Below are 15,494 nucleotides of genomic sequence, written 5' to 3'. Positions count from 1 at the left end.
ATGCCACCATCTATCTGAGCTGATCATTGGGCCCCCTGTAGTTATAGTCACCATCCCTGGTGCCATCATCGTCGCTGTCAGAGGAAACACCCCATGTGCTCCTAGCGGCCAAGGGTTTCCTCTGAGTCCCAGAGGCCTACCTCGCCTGGGTGGCCGTTGGTTTTGTCAGTAACAGAGGCAGCATCTGCTACACCCCCTGCTAAACTCACCTGGACGGTCAAAAAAAAGAGGAAGACGGAGGATCCAAAAGGAACAACAGTAGAACCTTTGGTGCTGAGGAAAACATCTACTAGATGTTCCTCACCCCATCTCATCATCCCTCATCTTTTCTTAGCCTGAGTGTATTGTTTTCTATCCTGGTATGTGCTTTTCTGCTGATGATTGATTTAAATTCTATCGCACTTTAACTCTCCATAAACATAACTATATTACTAACAAATAACTAATAACTAATAATACATCATGTAAAACCACTACTTATTCAAATGCTAAATGAAACTTTTTAGTCCCATATTTATTCTGAATATATTCGATCCATCTTCTCCATTCCACAGTATATCTCTGTTGCGATTGTTCTTTCAAATATGCTGAAATCTTTGCCATTTCCGCCAAGTTAGAAACTTTCAAAGTCCACTCTTCTATAGTAGGCAGTTCCTCCTTCTTCCAATATTGCGCTACTAAAAATCTTGCTGCCGTAATTAAATTCAACATCAATTTAATATCTATAACAGTAAAATCTGTAATAATACCCAACAAAAATAACTGCGGAGAAAACCTTATCTTTTTCTTAAATATCTTTTGCATGATCCACCAAATTTTAATCCAAAAAGCTTTGACTTTTTTACGAGTCCACCATATATGAAAATACGTTGCATCCTCACAACCACACCTCCAACATTTATGCTGGCAGTTCGGATACACACTTGCTAGTTTTTTAGGGTCTAAGTGCCACCTATAAAACATTTTATAAAAATTATCTCTTAAATTTTGGGCCTGTGTAAACTTTACGTTTCTAACCCAAATCTTTTCCCAAGTATCTATTGTTATAACCTCCTGAAAGTTCTGAGCACACTTTATCATACAATCTTTGACAAGTTCCGTTTCTGAGTCAAATTCTATCAATGCATTATATATCCTTCTTATATGTGCTTGACCTTGATCTCTAATTTGTTTTACCAAAAAAAGCAATCTGTTGTTTCCTCTCTCCCTCTCTCTCTCTTCCTCTCCCCCGTCTCTCCCCCTCTTCCTCTCTCTCCTTCCCTCTCTCCCTTTTTTCTTTGATACTCTCTTTTTCTCCTTTCTCTCCAAACCCTGTCCTCTATCCTCTGAATGAACAGATTGACTAAAAATCAAACCAATCTTTATTGAATAATGCTGTGAAAAGTTATGGAAGGTTCTGCTGATGCTTAATCGCTGCTCCTGATGCAACAGGGATGAGGAGAGAGAGAAGCGTTGGTAGCAACAGAATAATTAAATGAAAATTTTGAAATTTGAAATTATAAACAAGGCATATGAATGCCGCTTTGTGCTCAGTGAGGTGAGACATAAAGTGCGTTTATCTCCATGGAAAGAACAAAAGAAGAAAAGAGGAAACGGAGATAAGATCAAAATGACAAGCATGTCACACGAGGCTGACAAAACGCCAAGTCTTCAATTCATGTTCATTTCATCTTATTAAAGTAAAGAGATGAGGCTGTGCACAAACATTAATCAACGCCACAGGCAAAAAGGGGCGTCTCTAAGCGAGCGGTGGGGACAGAAAAAAGAGTATAAAAGAGCTTCTCATGCCGAGAGCTTCCATCAGCTTCATCTGCTCCTCTTGACTGCTTCTCTAAGAGTCTCTCTGGTGAGTCCCCTCAGAGGCCTTTCTAGGCTGTTTTGGCTCTTTGTTTCATGAAATGGGGTGGCGTGGAAGATTTACGATGTATTCCACTCAGAATCTGATAAGGAAGGAAGGAAGGAAGGAAGGAAGGAAGGAAGGAAGGAAGGAAGGAAGGAAGGAAGGAAGGAAGGTTTCCAACAATTCAGTCTCCTCTTAGGAAGAGCCTAGAGAAATGTTTCATTCTAACCTTAAAGCAGCATTCAGAAAAGATGTTTGTCTCAGAATGAGTTACAGCTACCTATATTTCATTCAAGCGGTGGCAAAAACTTCCAGATTTGTAGAACTGTGGAATACCCATGTAATTGTAATCCTTGTAGCTTCTCCATCTCCGGAGACTTTTGAGAAAAGATTAAACAAACACTTCTTGATCCTATGATTAACGAGTTGCAATGTCCCAGTTTGGTCACAGGTTATGACTTTTCCAGGTGACTTCCACAAAGCAAAGTCAACAGGGAAACCTGGATTCTTTTAACGATCAAGGTAAAACAGGTTGTAAAATCAAGTGTGTCTTACTTGACGACTGCACCACTTGGCAATGGGATCAAAATTTGACAATGAGCATTGATTTAGGACAGTCCTAAGTGTAATCAGTGGAACGACTTGCCTCCAGAAGTTGTGGGTGCTCCAACCCTGGAGGTTTTTGAGAAGAGAGTGACAACCACTTCTCTGAAATGGTCTAGGGTTCCCTGCCTGAGGAAGGGGTTGGACTAGAGGACCTCCAAGGTCCCTTCCAGCTCTGTTATTCTGTATGTTGAGGACCACCTGCCCATGATACCAGGAAGTGTCTTTCGTTTCTTCTTTGATGCAATTCGTGCTGTGTGTGAATCATAAAACCCGTGGTTGTTCTTCTTCCAACAGCTCTTCCATCCATCCAGCCATGCCTTACTGTGGACCTTCTTGTGCTGTGCCATCTTGCGCATCCGCCCCAGTTGTTGGCTTCGGATCCGGCGGTTCCAGGGGTCTTGGCTGTGGTCTCGGCTCTGCAGGTCTTGGTTACGGTTTGGGTTATGGCCACGGTTTGGGCTATGGCCACGGTTTGGGCTATGGCTACGGAGCTGGTGCCTTGGCTGAAAGCTCAGGAAGCCTGGGCACCCTGGCCGGAATCATCCCCAAATGCATCAACCAGATCCCACCATCTGAGGTGACCATCCAGCCCCCTGCAGTTGTGGTCACCATCCCTGGTCCCATCCTGTCCGCCAGCTGTGAGCCCGTCGCTGTGGGAGGCAACACCCCATGTGCTCCTGGAGGTTTCGGACAGTTCGGTGGCGGCTACTATGGAGGCCGCCTGGGACGTCTCGGCCGCCGTGGAAGCATCTGCACTCTCGGTCGCAGAGGTAGCATCTGCAACCTCCCTTGTTAAGTGAACCTGGACTCTCACTGACCAAAACGGATTTCAGAATATTGGCTATGGCGTACTTGAGCCCTGTTCCGGACTGCATCTGGCTTTTATGACTCTCTACTTCCTACTCTAGTTTTACTCCATTGCTTGTGTCCTCTTTTGGGATTCCAACACCATTACCCTCCTCCTAAATCGATTCAGTCCAGAGCTTCATGTGACGTTTGAAGGAAAGAAGCTGTGCCAACATCTCGGACACTTTGGGTCCTCTCCGCCCTGTGAAATTATTTGTCAAAGGAGAGAGGTTCTTTGCTTTGGAAGACCTAAGGGTTTGTCCCAATATTCTTTCTTTGCCCCTTAATAAATGTTATTCTGCATTTTAAACCAGTGGCTCTTGTTTGGGGGTAATTTGAAGATGGGGGAAGTCTTGTCTTGGTGACCATGGAGGTTTTCTCCATGTAGGTAAGCCTGGAAGGAGAAGGGTGGCTGACGGTGGATAAGTCTGGTGAATAAGTCATGGTGGGCGAAGCAGTTCATTGATTGTGTGATTCCATTTCCAATCAGAAGGCCTGAGTTCATACAATACATATAGCCACACTATCCCTTTTCTTTCTTTCTTTCTTTCTTTCTTTCTTTCTTTCTTTCTTTCTTTCTTTCTTTCTTTCTTTCTTTCTTTCTTTCTTTCTTTCTTTCTTTCTTTCTTTCTTTCTTTCTCTTTCTTTCTTTCTTTCTTTCTTTCTTTCTTTCTTTCTTTCTTTCTTTCTTTCTTTCTTTCTTCCTTCCTTCCTTCCTTCCTTCCTTCCTTCCTTCCTTCCTTTCCTTTTTAAGTTTCTTTTTTCTTCGTTATCCAAACTTCAGGCATGCTGGCTGAGGAATTCTGGGAGTTGAAGTCCGCAAGTCATAAAAGCGCCACGTTTCAAGAACCCTGAGCTAGAGGATCTTCTAATGGCAAGGAGGTCCACAGGCTAGGAAAAGTTTAGGGATTGGCTGTTAAGCCCAACACATCAAACATGGCTTGTATATTTTGGATAAGTGGCTAGTTTCTTTTCAATATGTTATTTGAACCAGGAAGAACGAGTCAATTTTTTCAGCGCGTTGACCAAACCCAACCAGTCATCGTTCTAAAGAAGGAGTCAAAGACTTGTTACGATGCCAAGGAGATTTTATTAAGAAAGAGTAGCAGATGGGAATAAACCACGGCCAACAGGGCTTTGCAGAGATTAAGGACAAAAAAACCAGCAAGCAGCTTATGAATCTTTTGGTGGGATGAGAAAGGGAGAAGATTCATCTCTATAGAATGTTCTTCGTTGTCTCCATCATAATTAAGTCCCAATTCAACAAAAGGAATTATTTTGAAAGCGTAAAGGTTTTAGAGGCTGGGCTCCTGAGCTGCAGGAATAAATCAGAAATGATCACTGAAAACAGATCCCAGAAGGACATTTGCAGGATTTAGGGTCCGTCAATCTTCCATTCATCCTTCTTTTGGCTGCTCAGATGAGTTTAACAAGGAAATTACCAGAAAGTGCCTCTATACCTCAAGAGGTTATATTGGCGACCAAGGAGATCAGCTCCTAAACGACCGCTGGGCAACCCTTGGATGTAGCCACCAGCAGCACTTGGGGTGTTGCCTCTGACGGCAACGGGCTGACCTCTGGCAGAGAGGATGGGACCAGGGAGGATGACACTAACTGGGGGAGGCTGGATGACCAGCCGGGATGGTTGGAGCTGGTTAATGGAGGAAGGGAGGATGCCTTCCAAGGTGCCCAGGCTTCTTGAAGACTCAGCCATAGTGATGGAGTGGTGGTGATGAGCTGAAAGAACCCAAGAGGAGAACCATGGTTACAGTATATGTGAAGACCATTATCATCTGCAGGTTTTTTGGCCAACCCAACCCAATCCCCTTGCCTTTTGCTTCTTCGCTTCTCCTTGGGAAGTCAGTCTATGGAAAAAAAGGACTGGGGGGGGGATATGCTAGCAGTATTCCAGTATTTGAGAGGCTGCCACAAGGAGGAGGGGGGGCTGAATTTATTTTCCAAAGCACCAGAAGGCAAGACAAGAAACAATGGATGGAAACCAATCAAGGAGAGAAGCAACCTGGAATTAAGGAGAAACTTCCTAACGGTGAGGACAATTAACCAGTAGAACAGCTTTGCCTTCAGACTTTGTAGGTGCTTCATCACTGGAGGCTTTTAAGAAGAGACTGGACAACCATTTGTCTGGAATGGTATAGGGTCTCGTGCATGAGCAGGGAGCTGGACTAGAAGACCTCCAAGTTCCCTTCCACCTCTATCATGATTGATTGATCTCCGGCCTCCACCCCATCGGTTGGGTTTGGATCTGCCGGTTTGGGAGGCCTGCCCCCCAGAATCTTGGGTCTCTGTCCTTTCCCCTTGGCTGAGTATTCCTGGTTTTTTGCCACCCTTTTTGCGCACTCGAGGACGATACATGGGTTCCAAACTCCAGAACATTAGTGGGTCAGGAAGAAGCCCAAGGCAATATTTTACAGGGCATCACTTTTCTAGGCACCTAAAACTAATCTCCTATTATGAATCTTATTTCCCTTGCAAATATTGTATAAACTCTCTCTTTCATGCTACAAAACCTCATCCAAGACCACCCAGAAGACGTTTTTGGATCACTTTGGGAAACACCCACCCCCGCTTTTCTAGCAGATAGTCAACTCCATCCCTCCCTCGGTAAAGCAAGCAGAAAATATACACCCAAAAGTTTGTTTGTTTGTTTTTGTCGCTTTGTGGAACACTTCCTACACCCCAAATATTTTGATTTCAAAACAAAGGCTAAGCATAACTGCCGCCTTTAAACTCCCATCCTGAACTGAGCATCCCAATTCATCCAGCCTTGTTCTAGAATTCGCTCCTAACAGCTGGGAGATCAAGCTCTTCCGTGGAAAAATAAGAAAGGCATCGATTTCTCCCAAGAGTGCAATTAAATTTCGGCCGGGTTTAGTTGCAAATAAATTTCAGCAAAAGGTCCGTTGTGCCCGAGAGAAGCTTACCTGCGTCAGGTGAGGTCTGGAGCTGTTTGAGAACTGCAGAGGGTCCAACGGCTTATATACGCCTCCAATGCCCTCCCCTTGGCCTTCATTAATTCATAATTATCCCATCTCTGAACTTGGCTGGATTCATCAAGGCCCCAATTACCTTAATCACCCCCAACCTTTACATTGTCATCATCTCAAAGCTGGGTGAATCACAAAGATTGGCTTCCTGTATTTTCTCTCTTTCTCTTTCTTCATAATGTTTCTTTTAGGATGGCCTTTCAACCCCCACCTCGAGCTAAGAGTCCGTTCTACCGTGCCTAGCATTCCCCCCCCCCACTTCTGAGTTTAATATATTTTAATTGCAAGAGAATTAGAATTAATTGCAAGGAGATTCAGGGTGATTTTTCTTGCTTTCTTTCCTAGAGCTGGGGCAGAAAAGGTTCAACCCAGGGGTCGGGTGGGGGTCCCAATGTGACTCATAAATAAATAAATAAAGGGGATTTCACCGGAAGAAACCCCTGGTGCCGTTCATACGTCAGCTTTAAAATTGAGCGTCTGGATTATCCCAGATTCTCAGTCTGTTCAGCCTAAATGGATCCTTGTCATCTTCCTCCACCTCCTCCTCCTCCTCCTCCTCCTCCACCACCACCATCACCACCTCTTCCTCTCTCCTAGCACTGATGATGTTTCCTAGTTGGGTCATGAAACACATGCAAGAAAACCACCAAGCTCAGAGACCACCGTGGACCCCTCGTTTCAACTCTGAGCTACAAATATTCTCCTTTATTGGACTGGGTTTGTTAAGCAAGCATAACGCTCAACACTTTTTTAAGAAAAGCAAAAAGAAAAACAGACCTAGAAAAAGAATCCAGGTCATCTGAAATGTACGTGGATGATACCTACAAACTCGGCTAGACGTCACATGCAATTTAAGATCAGGTTTCGACTTTTTCTTATGTCTTGCTGAGACATCAGCTTGAGGTTCCAAGAGATGGACAATTGGCAATTAAAGATGATTTTTCAGACTAGCCTTTAGCCATCCATAGAAAGAATCACTGCAGATGGAGACTGTAGCCAAGAAATTAAAAGACGCTTGCTCCTTGGGAGGCAAGCCATGACAAATCTAGACAGCACACTAAAAAGCAGAGACATCACCCTGTCAACAAAAGTGCGTATAGTCATGGCTATGGTCTTCCCAGTTGCAATGTATGGCTGTGAAAGCTGGACCATAAGAAAGGCCGAGCGCCAAAGAATTGAGGCCTTTGAACTCTGGTGCTGGAGAAGACTCCTGCGAGTCCCTTGGACTGCAAGGCGATCAAACTGGTCAGTCCTAGAGGAGATCCACCCTGACTGCTCTTTAGAAGGCCAGATCCTGAAGCTAAAACTCAAATCCTTTGGCCACCTAATGAGAAGGAAGGACTCACTGGAGAAGAGCCTCATGCTGGGAAAGATTGAGGGCAAGAGAAGAAGGGGACGACAGAGAATGAGGTGGCTGGATGGAGTACCTGAAGCAGGAGGCGTGAGCTTAAATGGACTCCAGAAGATGGTAGAGGACAGGAAGGCCTGGAGGAACGTTGTCCATGGGGTCGCGATCGGTCGGACACGACTTCGCAACTAACAACAACAGAAAGAATTCAGATGAGCTCAGGTTTCAGGAATACTTTGAACTTTGCAAAAAGGCTTGGAAAATGCAAAACAGCCTGGGTAGATTTGATTATTATTATTTTTTAAAGCTAACCACAAACCAAAAGGAACAAAAAGTTTTGGGGATTATCCCTGCCTGAAACCAGAGATCTTTACCATAAGTTTATACAAGTGGATCTTTTTTTAAAAAAAGTTTGCTCTGTTTAATATTAATTTTTGGAGAGGAAAATGCATCACCCTTCTCTCATTCCTGTAAACAAGTGAACTCAGAAAAAGACATTTTTAATCAGTCTTTGAGCAATGTGCTGACTCATACTACTTAAACTGGCATCTTCCTTTGACAGACTTCCTAAGACTGCTTAATCTAAACCATGGTTTGTGGGTTTGAGGGGGCTAACCTGGGGTCCGGTGCAGTGAACATGGGAGAATTTCATGACCAGGTTAGGTGAAATTGGGCAAATGCAAGCATGGGCAAAAACTAACTGTAGAGAAACTGGTTAGTTGATCTCCAGATTAATCTGGAGAAAGTAAAAGAAAATAATTTGGGGGGAGGAAAAAGGAAAGGAGGTTTGATGGAAGATGGATGGATGGATGGATAAGACAGAAAGAGAAGCGAAGAGGGAGAGGGAGAAGAAGGAAGGAAGGAAGGAAGGAAGGAAGGAAGGAAGGAAGGAAGGAAGGAAGGAAGGAAGGAAGGAAGGACTCAGAAATGTAAGCTTATGAGAAACTAGAAATGGAGTTATTAAAGAGGCAAATTTGTCCTGAATCCTCAAGGTTATTAAAGTAATTTGTTATAAGTGATGCTGATGATACATTTTCTTAATGCCTAATTAAAGCTCCAGGGACACGTTGGCTCAGTGGGTTAGGACGCTGAGCTTGTCGATCAGATGGTCGGCAGTTTGGCGGGTCGAATCCCGAGTGCCGCGTAGCAGAGTGAGCGCCTGTTAGTCATCCCAGCTTCTGCCAACCTAGCAGCTCGAAAGCACATAAAAATGCAAGTAGAAAAATAGGGACCACTACGGTGGGAAGGTAACAGCTTTCCGTGAGCCTTTGGCGTCTAGTCATGCCGGCCACATGACCACGGAGACGTCTTCGGACAAGCGCTGGCTCTTCGGCTTTGAAACGGAGATGAGCACCGGCCCCTAGTTGGGTCATGAAATGTCTCCAAGGAAACCTCCAAGGACCCCACAGTAGAACCTGCTTAGAAGTTGCCCCCCGAAAAAGCACTTTTGTGACAACCATGGCCTGGATGGCTGGTCTCCCCAAAAGGATGAAACCGGTCCCACAGTGCCTCCTTGTGGGCATTTTATCTCAACACACACAGGATATACACAAAATAGAGAAAAGTCTCCTTCCTCCAAGCTATTGGTGGAAAAACCATGTTGGTGGAGAAACCACATTTGCACAATTTCGTACTTTTCATTTTATTGGAAAACACAGAGATGTGACATTAAGAGTCACGCAAGAGCTGCTGAAGGCATGTTTTATATATAACGTAAAGGTAAAGGTAAAGGTAAAGTGACTCCAACGCCGTCATGATATCAGGAGGGGTCTTCCATGCCAATTTCATCCATCTACAGGCACATGCTACCAGGACGGCTCAAGCAGATGCTTCCTTTGCGGTTCCATGGATACCTTCTGCCAAGAGGACCACCATAACCACTGAAGCCAAGACCTCCATCTCCCCAGCTTCCTCTCAGCCCAGAACCAGAGATGGCACATGGGGTGTTGCCTCCAACGGCGACAGGCTCACAGCTGGCAGAGAGGATGGGACCAGGGTTGGTCACCACAGATGAAGGAGGCTGGATGGTCACCTCGGATGGTGGGATCTGGTTGATGCCGGCCAGGGTGCCCAAGCTTCCTGAGCTTTCGGCCAAGGCACCGGGTCCGTAGCCATAGCCCTAACCGCGTCCATAACCCAAACCGTAACCAACACCTGCAGAGCTGAGACCATAGCCAAGACCCCTGGAACCGGCTGATCCAAAGCCAACAACTGGGGCAGATGCGCAAGATGGCACAGCGCAAGCGGGTCCTCAGTAGGCCATTGCGTTGAGTTGCGAAGTGAGTCTAGCACAGGGGTGTCAAACTCAATTTCATTGAGGGCTGCATCAGCATTGCAGTTGCCCTCAGGGGGCCGGGTGGGTATGGCCAGGGTGGGTGTGGCCTACTGGGTGGGCGTGGCTAGAGTGCTTATGACCTACTGGGTGGGAATGGCCAGCTCTACATCATTCGCATCAAGGGTGCCTATGGGAGCCTGGGCAGGAGTGGGACAGATCTGAGGGTCTCTGGACCAGGGCCAAGGCAGTGGGGGCTGTTCCCTCACTGTTTCCAGGATGGCTTCGCGGGCCGGATCCGGACCCCGGGCCTTGTGTTTGACATGTCTGGTCTAGCATAAAAGAAAAGGAGAGACATTGTGAGAATTGCATTCGTTTTGCCCACTCCATCTCCAGTGTCTTCCTTCAACCAGCAGATACTTCAACAAGATTAGCTAGAACTGAGTTGAACTAACGTCTTAGGCTTCTTCAACCTAAAACAGCCAAGAAATTCACCAGGAGAAAAATGCCGAGAAAAATGCATGGTTGAAGTCATCAAGATTCAACATCAAATCAAAAGCTCCATTGTTTTCACCTTGGATATGAAGTGGGGGAGAAACCCACATTTCCGTGTCTCTTGACTCCACCAAGCATAAATATGCTTCGTGAATATTAGCCCATCTCTGCACCATATACTTTTGTTTAAGGCCAAAGAGCGTGCTTCTTTCTTGGCCAAACCTCAAGGAGATCAGGAGAAAGGTCCTCCCATATTTTTCTTGTCTTCTTCTCCAAAACTAAGATTAGATCTCGATTTCTAAACTTACTCTATCTCTGAGTAAGAAGTCAAGGTTGGGTCCCAATCTGTCATTCTAGAAAAGAGTTGGGTTAATTGGTGACCCTCAAAGACTTGTCCTTACAACCTGGATTTTATAAGCATGACTATCCAAGCTATCTCAAAAAGGTTGGCTTGCGCTCAATGCCCGAACCATAAAGTCTGTTATCTTAGGATGGTGAGCTAAAGAGAGAGGGTTGAGAAGGAAGAAAGTCAAGATGATGTCTTCCTGGTCCTTCAAGGAGAAAACCTAGGTCCTGAAAGAAGAAACATTCAGAAGCCTTCTAGCGTTTCATCTGGTGAATATCTTGAAGAATCCCAGATTTTGGCTTGGAGATCTACTTCATCTGTTCTCAACCAGGAGGAATTCTCTCTGAGTAGATAGTCTTACGTTCTTCAAAGAGAAGTAGTGGAGACAGGAGAGTCAACCAGAAGCTGATGGCATTGGAGAGAGCAGAGGGAGCTTTTATACGATTTGGATGGCGTCCCCAGGAAGTTGGGACTCATGAAACTTCATTTGGCTTCCTACAATTTTCTTTTCCGGCGTTTAAAAGAACAAAACAAGGACTTCACTCAGCACAAACTGTCACATTGCCACTGTGAGGAGCAATAATTGTGTTACCGTAAATAAAATAAAACTATTTCTTTTATGTTCCCTTTCAGGTTTGTTGACCTCAAGCCAAGTGCTTATCTGATCTTGGAAATGAGCAACACCCACAGGTGGAGATCGAGGTAAGATCAAAGCTGGGTGATTGTCCTCAGTAGCAACTCCGCAAAAAAATGGCAACTTTTCCTTGAATCAGCACAGAGACTCACGGATAACTTTGACTTCGAGGCGGAGAGCTTGTGATCCTGTAGGTATCCCTGAATCTACCCAATACATGGGAAAATGGCAAAAGTAACATTAAAAAGTAAAATTACTAACCCAAACTCAGTTGGTACCAGAAACCACCTGCTCTGGGCTGAATCTACACTGCAATAATGTCTGGAGGATAAAGCATCCTGAAGGTCCCCATCACCAATTGAATGTCAGCTCCAGAATCTCAATGTTCAACCTTCTCCAAGATGGTCTTCATTCCAACCTGTTTATCCCAAATATTTCAATCAACCCAAGTTGAGTAAGCTTTCAAAGAGCCGTAAAATGTGGGTGTTCTAGAGCACATTTTGAGTGGTGTGAAGATCAGAGGACTTCTAAGACCATCCCCTCGTTCCCATGGAATTATTTTGGGGGGAGATGGTTCTTGATGAAGCTCTATCACCCAGGGCTATCATAACCTGGACTTGGATTTTGGTCCAGAAGACTTTGACCCATGCGGTGATCAAGGAATGCTGCTCAACCTACCGGCAGCCTGGGATTCTGTACTCTTGGAACCATCTTCAAGGACAGCCCCATGCTGAGTGTAGCAGTCAAGCTGTGTGGAGGTGATGGTGGTGATGGTAGTGGTGACAGCAGGAATCGTAGTACCAGTTATTCCTCAGTTTACTTACTGTTTTGGCTCACAGATTTCCAAGCCCTGCTAATCATGGTTTCTTAATAAACCTTAGTTAATATGAGTTATCAGGGCATATCCCATCTTTCTTTCCCAGAATCATAGAGTTTGGAAGGGACTTCTTTATTCCTACCCCCTGTTCATGCAGATCTACTGCAGCATCTCCAGCAGTTGATCATCCAAGCACCCTTTGAAGTCCTTCTACGAAAGCCTACAAACTTCATATAGCAATCTGTTGTTTCCTCTCTCCCTCTCTCTCTCCCTCTCTCCCCCTCTTCCTCCCTCTCCTTCCCTCTCTCCCTTTTTTCTTTGATACTCTCTTTTTCCTCCCTTTCTCTCCAAAGCCTGTCCTCTATCCTCTGAATGAACAGATTGACTAAAAATCAAACCAATCTTTATTGAATAATGCTGTGAAAGGTTATGGAAGATCAGACCAGTGATTCTGCTGATGCTTAATCGCTGCTCCTGATGCAACAGGGATGAGGAGAGACAGAAGCGTTGGTAGCAATAGAATAATTAAATGAAAATTTTGAAATTTGAAATTATAAACAAGGCATATGAATGCCGCTTTCTGCTCAGTGAGGTGAGACATAAAGTGCGTTTATCTCCATGGAAAGAACAAAAGAAGAAAAGAGGAAACGGAGATAAGATCAAAATGACAAGCATGTCACACGAGGCTGACAAAATGCCAAGTCTTCAATTCATGTTCATTTCATCTTATTAAAGTAAAGAGATGATGCTGTGCACAAACATTAATCAACGCCACAGGCAAAAAGGGGCGTCTCTAAGCGAGCGGTGGGGACAGAAAAAAGAGTATAAAAGAGCTTCTCATGCCGAGAGCTTCCATCAGCTTCATCTGCTCCTCTTGACTGCTTCTCTAAGAGTCTCTCTGGTGAGTCCCCTCAGAGGCCTTTCTAGGCTGGTTTGGCTCTTTGTTTCATGAAATGGGGTGGCGTGGAAGATTTACGATGTATTCCACTCAGAATCTGATAAGGAAGGAAGGAAGGAAGGAAGGAAGGAAGGAAGGAAGGAAGGAAGGAAGGAAGGAAGGAAGGAAGGAAGGAAGGAAGGAAGGAAGGAAGGAAGGTTTCCAACAATTCAGTCTCCTCTTAGGAAGAGCCTAGAGAAATGTTTCATTCTAACCTTAAAGCAGCATTCAGAAAAGATGTTTGTCTCAGAATGAGTTACAGCTACCTATATTTCATTCAAGCGGTAGCAAAAACTTCCAGATTTGTAGAACTGTGGAATACCCATGTAACTGTAATTCTTGTAGCTTCTCCATCTCCGGAGATTTTTGAGAAAAGACTAAACAAACACTTAATCCTATGATTAACGAGTCGCAACGTCCCAGTTTGGTGACAAGTTATGACTTTTCCAGGTGACCTCCACAAAGCAAAGTCAAAAGGGAAACCTGGATTCTTTTAACGATCAAGGTAAAACAGGTTGTAAACTCAAGTGTGTCTTACTTGACGACTGCACCACTTGGCAATGGGATCAAAATTTGACAATGAGCATTGATTTAGGACAGTCCTAAGTGTAATCAGTGGAACGACTTGCCTCCAGAAGTTGTGGGTGCTCCAACCCTGGAGGTTTTTGAGAAGAGATTGACAACCACTTCTCTGAAATGGTCTAGGGTTCCCTGCCTGAGGAAGGGGTTGGACTAGAAGACCTCCAAGGCCCCTTCCAGCTCTATTATTATGCATGTTGAGGACCACCTGTCCATGATACCAGGAAGTGTATTTCGTTTCTTTTTTGATGCAATTCGTGCTGTGTGTGAATCATAAAACCCGTGGTTGTTGTTCTTCCAACAGCTCTTCATCCAGCCATGCCTTACTGTGGACCTTCTTGTGCTGTGCCATCTTGCGCATCCGCCCCAGTTGTTGGCTTCGGATCCGGCGGTTCCAGGGGTCTTGGCTGTGGTCTCGGCTCTGCAGGTCTTGGTTACGGTTTGGGTTATGGCCACGGTTTGGGCTATGGCTACGGTTTGGGCTATGGCTACGGAGCTGGTGCCTTGGCTGAAAGCTCAGGAAGCCTGGGCACCCTGGCCGGAATCATCCCCAAATGCATCAACCAGATCCCACCATCTGAGGTGACCATCCAGCCCCCTGCAGTTGTGGTCACCATCCCTGGTCCCATCCTGTCCGCCAGCTGTGAGCCCGTCGCTGTGGGAGGCAACACCCCATGTGCTCCTGGAGGTTTCGGACAGTTCGGTGGCGGCTACTATGGAGGCCGCCTGGGACGTCTCGGCCGCCGTGGAAGCATCTGCTCTCTCGGTCGCAGAGGTAGCATCTGCAACCTCCCTTGTTAAGTGAACCTGGACTCTCACTGACCCAAACGGATTTCAGAAGATTGGCTATGGCGTACTTGAGCCCTTTCCGGACTGCCTCTGGCTTTTATGACTCTCTTCTTCCTACTCTAGTTTTACTCTATTGCTTGTGTCCTCTTTTGGGATTCCAACACCATTAGCCTCCTCCTAAATCGATTCAGTCCAGAGCTTCATGTGACGTTTGAAGGAAAGAAGCTGTGCCAACATCTAGGAGACTTTGGGTCCTCTCCGCCCTGTGAAATTATTTGTCAAAGGAGAGAGGTTCTTTGCTTTGGAAGGCCTAAGGGTTTGTCCCAATATTCTTTCTTTGCCCCTGAATAAATGTTATTCTGCATTTTAAACCAGTGGCTCTTGTTTGGGGGTAATTTGAAGATGGGGGAAGTCTCGTCTTGGTGACCGTGGAGGTTTTCTCCATGTAGGTAAGCCTGGAAGGAGAAGGGTGGCTGACGGTGGATACGTCTGGTGAATAAGTCATGGTGGGTGAAGCAGTTCATTGATTGTGTGATTCCATTTCCAATCAGTTCATACAATACATATAGCCACAATTAAACAAGCTACACTATCCCTTTTCTTTCTTTCTTTCTTTCTTTCTTTCTTTCTTTCTTTCTTTCTTTCTTTCTTTCTTTCTTTCTTTCTTTCTTTCTTTCTTTCTTTCTTTCTTTCTTTCTTCTCTCACTCCCTCCTCTTTCCCTCCCTCCCTTCTCCTTCCTTCCCTCTCTCCTCCTTTCACCTTTCTCTCATCCTCCCTTCTCTTTCTTATTTCATTCATCCTTATACAAGACTGCTAAGCGTGTAAGCCGCCCTGAGTCTTCGGAGAAGGGCGGGATAAAAATGGAATTAAAAAAAAAAAAAAAAAAAGACTGCAAAAATCTTCAGCCTTTCCGGAGCAAAGCTTTTTGTCGCCCCTTAGTGGACTCAAGCTGCTAAGTCAACTTCATGTACCGTATATA

The 15,494-nt window shown here is 45.1% G+C and overlaps 2 protein-coding genes across 2 annotated transcripts; both read left to right on the top strand.

The window, feature by feature from the left end:
• Positions 1-2,759: 2,759 nt before the first annotated feature.
• On the top strand, positions 2,760-3,242 carry LOC308675151 (uncharacterized protein; the record flags this gene model as incomplete). The annotated part of the gene is made up of 1 exon (XM_081340167.1): positions 2,760-3,242. One exon carries the CDS (start codon positions 2,760-2,762, stop codon positions 3,240-3,242), a length of 483 nt encoding a protein of 160 aa, XP_081196293.1.
• A 10,792-nt stretch (positions 3,243-14,034) lies between these two features.
• On the top strand, positions 14,035-14,526 carry LOC308675555 (uncharacterized protein; the record flags this gene model as incomplete). The annotated part of the gene is made up of 1 exon (XM_081340977.1): positions 14,035-14,526. Exon 1 carries the CDS (start codon positions 14,044-14,046, stop codon positions 14,524-14,526), a length of 483 nt encoding a protein of 160 aa, XP_081197103.1. The 5' UTR covers positions 14,035-14,043.
• Between the last annotated feature and the right edge of the window lie 968 nt (positions 14,527-15,494).

This window comes from Vipera berus (assembly GCF_964194415.1).
Source record: "Vipera berus genome assembly, chromosome: 16".
NCBI lineage: Eukaryota > Metazoa > Chordata > Lepidosauria > Squamata > Viperidae > Vipera > Vipera berus.
Note: the sequence above shows the minus strand (reverse complement) of the source record. Positions and strands in the feature narration are given on the sequence as shown.